The sequence below is a fragment of the Vidua chalybeata genome, chromosome 10 (assembly GCF_026979565.1).
Source record: "Vidua chalybeata isolate OUT-0048 chromosome 10, bVidCha1 merged haplotype, whole genome shotgun sequence".
NCBI classification, from domain to species: Eukaryota; Metazoa; Chordata; class Aves; order Passeriformes; family Viduidae; genus Vidua; species Vidua chalybeata.
Genome location: NC_071539.1, coordinates 8,476,690 through 8,486,644, shown reverse-complemented (window position 1 = coordinate 8,486,644; position 9,955 = coordinate 8,476,690). Strand labels below are relative to the sequence as shown.

Genomic DNA, 9,955 nt, shown 5'->3' with positions numbered 1-9,955 from the left:
AGGGGAAGGGCTTGAGTAAGCCTATAGAGAAACTAAGGAGAGGTACAGCAGGCTTCAAATTATTTCCTTTTTGTCCTGCTTGGTAAATGGAATATGGAATGTGACTGACAATGAAGAGGGAAGAAAGAAGATAATAAATCCTGTTTGCTATTTGAGGTTTTAAGTTGTTCTTTGAAACTGGAACCTGAAGTTGACTGAACTGGGTTATATATTACATCTAGGAATATGCAGAGCTTGACTGCAGAAATGTTATACATCCTACAGCATTTGCAATTCTAAGTAGAAAAGATGTAACCTAAGAAGCTGAGTAATGACCACACAAAATTTCTAAATAATATTTTAAGTCCTTCACTGGGATAATTATATGTCACTCAGGTGAAAAACAATTTCAATCTGCATCTTGTGGAAGTTCACTGTTTCAGACCAAAAAAAGGAAAAAGGGAATGAAAATATTTACAGGTTAGAAACTGAACTGCGCATTAACAGTAAAGAGCAAAATACTGTCTTTCTAAATAAATTTGCTGTGATTCAAAAGATGCCCACAAGGAACACTTAAAGTGTGTTTTTGGGACACCAAACCTTCATTCTTTAATTGTTGCAGGCGAAAGTCAGGAAAGCAAATGATCATCTACACAACAGAACAAATGCCAAAAAAAAACCCTGCTTCAAGTAATGGAAAAGAAACAAATCATGCTCAGACCAACTTTTTAATGTGTGAGAGAGAAAAAGTCTTTATTTTCGCCATGAATCTCTTCAATTTGCAAATCCTAGCATCCAAAACACACCTCATGCCACACAACTGAAGCAAATAATCCAATCTTTTTAGTCTCTTCCCATTCTCCTTCTTTATCACATAATCTGTCCAACTGAACCATTTCAATTTATAGTGTTTCCTGTATTCACAGACTCTAGGGGAGAGAGGTATGACTCAAGACTGCTTCTTTTCCCACAACTTTTAGCCTCTCTCACAATATTGTGTAAGCTGAGGAGAAATACTTATTATCTAAAGTAAAAAAACCTCCAACTTCTAACTATGCCAAAGTCCTTCTATTCATCTCAAATCTGCAGCTAGTTCCTCAGCTCTAAAAATGACAACAGAGGTTCAGACATGTTAAAGCCAAAAGGACCTTTACTGTTCTGCAGCCTGATCACTGCCCTGCATGGATGGTAGAAACCTGCTCTGAAACCCCTGCAAGAAAACCATTTCTATTGGTTGAGCCAGCCTGCCTAGCTAGAATCTATCTAGCCAAAGTCATCTCACCTTAAATTAAAGATTGTAAATGCTGGACACATCATACATGCTTTATGCTTTATTTTGCTACATGGATTATTTTTTTATCCCGTTACTCTTTTGTAAATATGTACACTGTGAATGTAAATATAAGATTGGATCCAGCATTCCTAAGCATTTAAGCAGCTAATTTTCCTCCATATCCACCTTAAAATACTTTGTGCTCTTTAGGATCTTATGCCAAATCCTTAAAGCTGTACAACATATTCCAGAAACATTCCTACAAGATGCCTGCTTTGCAAAATAAAACTCCAAGAACTATTGGACATGTTCAGATTATTCAGAGAAAGAAAGAGCTGATGCAAAGGATTTAGGAACTATGCCTCATTTCCTATTCCAAATAAATTCAGTAGCAAAAGTTGCTATTCAATTACATTTGCTGTTGAATGTGATCCTTAGAACTACTTAAAATTCCATTTTCTAAATTATCATGCTACTGATCTCACAATTTAGATTGGTGTCTGGTGAGATTTGGGCCCCAACAGAATGTGTCCTGTTTACAAGAAAGCTTAATTAGCACTAGCATCTCTACACATTTAACAGAAGGGATCACATTCCTCTTCCATGGACAGTATTTGGTTGGTAGAAGTGTCTAAAAATTGTGTTACATTTTTGCTGACGCTTTCTTCTTAAGCTGCTTTAGCAGACTTCGCAATATCCTACCTGATAAAATTTACTTTGGCCAAAATTAATCAGTCAGCTTGATGTCCTAACATTTACTTTTCTCTTTTGTTGTTTGCAGTGCTTCTTGGAACTGGGACAAATATCAGGCGTGTGCTCATGTAAATCTGAGGTATGTACTATATAAATGAGGCCCCAGCTCTCGCTACCTAGCTACCATCTGAGCTGTATTCTTAGATCTTTATTTCTGAAAGGGATCAGTTTTCCTCAGGTGCCATGAAGGCACTCGTAGCTTTAATACTGCTTGTTCAGCTTCCAATTCACAAAGCTGTACCAGCAGCTCCCCCTGCTCCCTTGGGCTGTGATGACCCAGAATCTGAAGCAGCAGCTGAAGTTGCTGTGAATTACATTAATGGCCACAGTCATCATGGATACAAGTTTGCCTTAAACAGAATCGAGGATATCCGCGTGGTACCCCAGGTAAGTGAGGAGCTCGCAGGCAGAACACCGTGTTCACCTGGGCATGCTTGGAAATCACCGAGGGCCTGCAAGGGCTGTATCCTCACATGGGGAAATCAGCATGGCTCTGTTGATTTAAATGGGGCAAGGACACCTGGTAGCAGTGGAGAATCCAGGTCACTGGAATGTATCTCTCAAAGAGCAGAACAGAGGGGGAGAGAGAAATGTTCAGGCATTTTTGAAATATGCTAGAAAGGGCTCGATTTACAAATGCAGCACATTTGCTAGGGCAGATCAATCCAGGTGTTGATTCGTAAGCCCAGTAGCTAATCTGGAGAAAAACTGAGGATAATCTTTGAGATGCAGGTAATTACTTATTGGCTAAACACATACCTATCAAAACTCCATGCTATTTGTGATTTTGTAGTAGGCATTAATTTTACCTAATGTCCCATTGAGCTGCCAAGGGGTCTAAATGGAAATAACAGTGGCTTTTTTCCCCCTAAGATCTATTGCCATCATTGTAGGCATCTAGAAAAGCCATAGAAAAGGCCATGAGTACAATGTATGTGCCAATTCAGAACCTTTGATTCTCTTAAAACATGGAAAATAGTCCCATGAGTGAAAACATGACATGAGTGATAGACATGAGTGAAACTCCATGGCTGTTTTCTACTTGTTATGAAAGAGAAGATACCAAAAGATAAGTGTAGAAAAGACTACAACAGACATAAATGAGATTAGAAGTGTGTCCAGAGTTACCCATACAAAAACACTGGAGACACTCCTTTGTTCATATTAAGGCTTTTACACTAAAATGACTTAATTGGTTTAAATGGCATCACTCATGACTCAAATATCAGAATCAATCTGGGACCTAGGGAACACAAGGAACTGTGTCCTGTGTTACAGATGCAAAGGAACTGATGCAATTCAGTGTAATTCCAATGGACTATGCGAGACAGGTCAATGTTCACTGGTGTTTGTTTGGGATCTGGTTATAGAAACTTGATGTTTTTTCATCAAAAAGAAAGCTGCTGTCTTTTTAAAGCTATCCAACAAAATAAAATTAAGTTAACTTAAGAGAACTGATTCACTACATACAAGCTTGACTTTCCCAAATTTATGAGCCTGTTCCTTATTAGCTGGAATAAACTCAGTGTGATTATCTTGACTTACTCCAGATTTGGAGTCCTGTTTTTTTTTTTTGGTTTTTTTTTTTTTTTTTTTTTTTTTTTTTTTTTTTATGAAGTTAAAAGTAAATACCTTTTCATTTACTCTGGTGTATACCTGGAGCTACCCATGATAGTCAGCAATAGAGGAAGTGCAGCCCCAGGGAAGAAATCTGGTGATGTTTTGTGAAGAAATTACATCAATTCCAATGGTTTATTTTTTTTTCTTTCAGGGGCCAAATAATGACATCATATTTCTTGAACTTGACTTACTGGAGACCAAGTGCCCTATTCTCAGCCCTACACCTCTTGAAAATTGCACAGTGAGGAGCTTTGCAGAACATGTGAGTACCTGAACAATACCAGCTGGGTCCAAAGGTGCATGTTCAATATGTTGATGCTAGAGGCCAGGCTAGCACCAGATTCCCAAGCAAATGTCATATCCCTGTAACAGCCTTTAACCACCCAACCACTTGTAAGCTCCTTGCTGACTTCACTGCCTTCATGTCATGAAGGACTTCACTCCTGGATTTCTTTCATGTCCTGTTATCTGAAGAGGACAGATCTCTGCCAACATAACATCCCACACACAGTCCATGAATGCCATGGGGCCTTCTTTAGGGGCTCCAGATTCAGTCAGATTCAGTCACTGCCTCATTGCAAACCAGACAGGGCAGGCTGTCAATGTGTGCAAAAATACCCTTCCCTTGGCTACATGTGGGTTGTTACCTGGTGCAGTTCCACCAAGCCATCTCTTCCTAGTTACAACTGCAGATGAGCTATTCCCTTCAGATAGGGCTCTGCCTTTGAAGTAATGCGCAGCTGGAATTTACTGGCCTCTGATATTTTGTTCTTATGCAAGTGTGATCCAGCTGTGAGACGCTTTCCCTGACCAAAGCAGTGGAAAAGTTGTCTGAGCCTGCTGTTTCTAGAATGGGGCCCAATTCACAGAGCTCACTAAATATGAATCATGATCTACCCCTGTATTCATCAGGGCTCAGATTCTATTTTCCATCAGGGGGGCGGTAACTCTTACTGTTCCCTCTTCCCAGTGACTCCAGTTTTGCCTTTGACATCTCTTCCCCGCTGGATCATGTTGCTCACAGAAGGCAGCACACTCTGCTGTTACCATGGCCACTGACCAGCTGAGATTAGTGAGAACGTTATCAAACAGCTCTGCGGAAGGTCTTAATTCATTAGTATTTATATTCTTTGCTCTATATGAGAGACAAACCTGTACTAAATGTCCACAGTCTTGCTACCCTGGTACTTTTGATACTTTTGAGATCCAGATTTGGATCCAGATTTTGTAGCTCTGATCTGCCTTTTACAAAATCACAGACCTCAGGACATGCCTAGCAGTGCCTTTGCCATCAGACTGGTGTTGCAAGGAATGGTCAGCCAGGATCTATTCTTTGAAATTTAGTGGCCCTTTATCAGAAAATCCAACAATGTAACCCTTTGATTTTTGTGTCTCTCTAGGCAGTTGAGGGTGACTGTGATGTTAAACTGCAGAAGGTGGATGGGACATTATCTGTACTCGCTAGCAAATGCCACTCACATGCAGGTAAAGGCTTTGTTCTGTAGGTTTGAATCTAGAGGCTGGAGTATTTTTATAGCAGTGGTTACAGTTCAGTAGCTTTTCTGATTCTAAACTGCTGGCTATAAATATGGCATAAAGGACAACAGTTAATGGGTTTTCTAAATCCAGACCCCTTTCCTGGTTTCATTCCTTTACAAACCCACTGTTTCTCTTTGCTCCTCTTTACTGTGACAACTAAGATACTGTAAGACTAACTGGGGAGCAAGTCCCAGATTTGAGTCTTTTCAGTCAGCAGTTTAACCTTAAGAATTTGATTCCTTGTTGGTCTGAGTTTACTTGTGCTTGTTGGTCATCAGAGTGCCATTGGCAGATGCAGCTTTTTTACTAAATCCAGCATTTTCAATACTGCCATGGGAAAGCAGAATGTCTATTCTGCCTGCTCAGCATGAGATCTCTTTGCTATGTACGAGATGTCTACAGTACTGCTGTCAAAACTGATGACTGAAATAACACACACAAACACAATTCCAATGAGGTAAAATATCTTCATTTTTCTACCATTCCTTGTGTGAGCTGAAGCACCTTTTCACTGGTGTCATAGAGAGGTTTCCAGAAAGAAAATTTTCTAAAAACGGAGTGAGAACACATAAAATGTGCCACTGAAGTCCACAGCACTTTTCCTTGCAGAAAGATCTGACTGGCCAAGTCGTGTGACACAGTGCCATCTATAGCCTGCACTGGAAAAATTCCTGCCACTTTAATTTGGGACAAGCTTTTAAACAGTGCTTTGTGTTACTGAATAGGCCTATAATGCCTTTCTAAACAATTTACAATCTGATCAAAACATGATCTATTCCTCCTGCAGACTCCAGTGAAGACATTCTCAAAGTCTGCCCTGACTGTCCACTGCTGGCAAGTCTGAACAACACAGAGGTGTTAGAGACTGTGTCAGCTGCACTCAATGACTACAACAGCAAAACTACTGATTCTTACCTCAGACTCCTCGAGATCGGAAGAGCCAAAATACAGGTAATTTCTAGAGCTATGTCTAGCCTTTCATGTAAACATAATACTTCATCTACAGTAATTGTGCACTGCTACCTAGTTATGTTTGCAAACAGACACAATTTACATGCTCTAATTCGCCCTCCTGATTTGCTTTTAATTTCCCAACTATTATGTGTCATTTTAGCCACAGGATTCCCTTTCATTCCAGTGGGAGATGAAGCCACAACATTTGCCTTTTATCTTTTCTCAGCAGCTCTGCGGTTTCTGAGTGCAAAGTCAGTCAAACATTTTTCCTGTTTTATCAGTATCACCCAGGGCACGTTGTTGTTACTGAGTTTGCTGTGGGTGCCACGAACTGCTCTGCAGAAGAAGCTAAAGCCAACGTGGGGGCTTGTCAGCTACTGCCTGAGGATCAGTCTGTGAGTATGGCAGCACACCAGCCCCAGCCTCCCCAGCTCTGAGGTACAAAAGCAGCATCATGCTGGGATGTGCTTGCACTGGAGCAGGAATAGACCCCTGTGGGGATCAAAGTGCAAGAGATGTGTACCATCATGATATGTTTTTCAATGTATCATTCTTAAAGCTATATCACACCTTTCTCTTTTCTCTAAGGTATCTGGACTGAATTCTCATGGATTTGAATACATTTGAAAAAGGCTTGAGGATCAAAGACAGAATATTTTTAATGAATAGACTATATATTATTGTTTATTCTTAAAATGAGCACCTGAGAAAATCAGGTGCTTTGTACTGGACAATAAACAGTCACATAAAAAAAACCAACCAACCAACCAAACAAACAAAAAAAACCCCAACAACAATAACAACAACAACAAAAAAAACCCAGACTGTTTCTCTCTCCTATAAATCCAATGCTATCAGCTCTGATATATATGCTCTTGAGAATTATACTGTATACTTTACCATGTTAAAATTCTTCTGTTTCTGATGAAACTGAGTCCTAAGCAGTTTTAGGGGGTGGGAGCTCTTTACCTAGATTCTTATATATTCTATCCCTCCCTCATATCCAGACATAGAAAGGCTCTTACTATAGAAGAACAGAGGAGTTTCCCTTATTTGCTGCTTATGCATTTAGAGATTTTTTTTTTAGCCCAGTAGGTTAAAAAGCAAGCACTTTATTGCTCAGATAAAACACAAGAACAAGTTGCCATTTCTAAATGTGCTGAAATTAAAAGTTCTGATCCAGCCTCCCTCTATTTTCTAATTATTTTCTCTTAACTGTGTTCTGCTTTGCCAGAATTTTGGTTTCTGCACAGCAGTGATGGTAAAACGTCCCTCACAAGACCTTCAGGTGGACTGCCAGTTGTATGGACATCAGGTACCAGCTCCAGATATTCCCCTGCTTTCCTGGGCATTCTAGCCTACTAATACTGTTACAAGGCATCATCTTGAGTTTACTTGTTTCATTGTAGACTGCATTAGCCACCTGTGATAACTTAACTTTGTATCCTAAAAGCCAAGGCAAGGTAGCTCCTGATTATCCCATGGATTTCTGTGCTGGGAATTAAGTCACGTCTGCCATCCATGCTTGACACAATTTGCCCTCTTGACCATCTTGGAGATTCACATGTCTATCAGGGCAAAGGGAAACAAAGTCTGCTCATCTAAAGGGATGGGGCAGATAAATGTAAAACAGAAATCAGCATTGTGAGGTTGGAGGCTTTTAGTCCTTAGACATGACTGAATTCAGGGACCTTGTCCTGCACTGCTGTAGCAAGGGGAGGGAAACATGCATCTCTCCATACTCTCCAGGTATTTTAGCCTACATTTGGTCTCAGGAGGACTAGGTGGTGGTTGAACACTTCCTATGGACAACAGCTCTTGGTAGCTCAACAGTAATTAGCTAAGAGGTATATGAAAGAGAAAATGAGACAGCTGGTCTTGAATGTTTCATCAGCTGTGCAGGTGGCCCTGAAAGATCATATAGCACAGAATTTGGTCCTAATGATTCATTGGCTATAAAATTGTGTTCCTGGGTTCCTGTGCATGGGTTCCAATGCAAATCAGACTTCTGTGATAGTCAGGAACATTTGAATCTGGGTTGCAGGCCTATAGCTATTTGGGAGCAGGGTACCTAGTTAGATATCAATTACCTGTATGTGAAAAGCCCCAAATCGCTGAAAACCAACATGACCTGTTTTTATTTTCCAGCCTGGAGTTACCTACGCTCATCCAGGTGAAGACACATCAGCAGGACTGGCACCCAGTGCTGTAGGTGTCACAAACCATAATCTTGGGCTTTTCCACAATAACCCCGTTGCATCTGAATCCAGCTCTTCAGAAATTTTGCGTTCCGTGCTCTCAGCAAAATCAGTAACAAAGAGAGCAGTTGCAGAGGCTGCTCAGCATGACAAAGTACCTCGCCCAGTTGGCTTTGTGCCTCCTCCTCCTCCCTGCCCTGGGAAGATTCGCCATTTCGATATCTAGGCTGTGTTTCAGACATGCAATGCAGCCAAACTAAGGGATCAGGGCGACAGCAACACACAGACCACAACAGCAGCTACTAATAGGTGAGAATGCTTGACTCTGAGCCTGAATGAGTTTTACCCTCCAGAGAGCAGAGCCATGGTCGTGGCCTTGCAAAGGCCTGCTCCAAAATATAGATGATTACAACATATAGCAGTAGTTTACTTTGCATACAGGGATTCTCTAGTTAAAATACAGAAAATATTGTTTCAGTGAAACTGTTGTAAGAGCTATACAACAGTTGTAGCTTTGTGACAGAAACACCACCTGAAAGATTAGTTCACAATAAAATGTTCAAAGCTTTGCTACCTTCTATCTGTATATATTTTCATTTAGTTGTCAAGTATCTCCTTCACAGCATTATGAGTCATATTCTGGGCTTGATTTCAAAAACACTAAGCTCCTGCACTTCTCATCAGCTTCACTGGGATGTGTGGGTGCTGAGCACTGCGGAAAATCAGGTCAGTCCTCCCTTTTGATCTCACACCAATAACATTAAAGAAGTGGCAGGAAAAAATTACTTTTCCCTTCCACCTATAATGTTTCCCACCATGTACCTACTTTTGATATCCACCAGAAGTACCTCAAAACTTTTGGACATGGCACAAGAGCATCCATGTCTATGAAAAGAGCAGAGAGTCAGGACACTCTCATTGCTGGCAGGCTGAAAGCATCAATCCCTGCAGCCAAATACATGTGTATTGTCTGTCTTCCAGCAGACACACAGGTGCAGTACAATCATGGGGTCCTGCATGGTCTGTGTGCATATGAGGAAATGCCAATTCAAGGGAATAAAAAATATATGACTGGCATGTATCTCATATAACAGGGCCCTGACAGGAATGGCAATTTACCAATATCGTGGCAGTCAAATCTTCCCTGAATTTCTGGCACATGTTAGAGGCAGAATCTATTCTAGGTAGAGAATTAATAAGGAGCTGGGGCCAGAAGGATCTTTACTGCCAGCCAGACTGGAATTCTGCAGGCCCTGGGGAGCAGTCTCAAAGACAGTCATGAATGTTTAACCAGGAACAGCACTTGCTACAAGATAATTATCATGCAGGCAGCAAAAAATTGCAGAACACATGTCATTTCTGAACTCTTTCAAATAACCTGTCCTGTACTCCTAGTTACAACCATCCAGGACTCAGTAAGCAACACAACTAACACTTGCTCTTGGTGATAGTGCAACAGATCACAATACAGAAAGGTTCTGCTCTGCTGTGTCAATGGGGAAGGGAAAAGTCATTGGCACTTGCACCAGTGCTTCAGCTGGGTGTGTAAAGAAAAGGAAAATCAGCCCAGACTCTATAAACCCCAGCCTAATGTGATGGCAGCACACTGCGGGCAAGCTCTGCCTGTGAAGGCAGCTGC

General features: G+C 40.9%; 1 protein-coding gene across 1 annotated transcript; it reads left to right on the top strand.

Annotated features, from left to right (window-relative positions):
- The first annotated feature begins 2,109 nt into the window (after positions 1–2,109).
- AHSG (alpha 2-HS glycoprotein) lies at positions 2,110–8,894 on the top strand. Its single transcript, XM_053952044.1, has 7 exons — positions 2,110–2,392; positions 3,777–3,887; positions 5,026–5,110; positions 5,952–6,115; positions 6,400–6,513; positions 7,353–7,433; positions 8,267–8,894. The coding sequence occupies exons 1-7, from the start codon at positions 2,189–2,191 to the stop codon at positions 8,540–8,542; spliced, it is 1,035 nt and encodes a 344-aa protein (XP_053808019.1). The 5' UTR covers positions 2,110–2,188; the 3' UTR covers positions 8,543–8,894.
- The last annotated feature ends 1,061 nt before the right edge of the window (positions 8,895–9,955 follow it).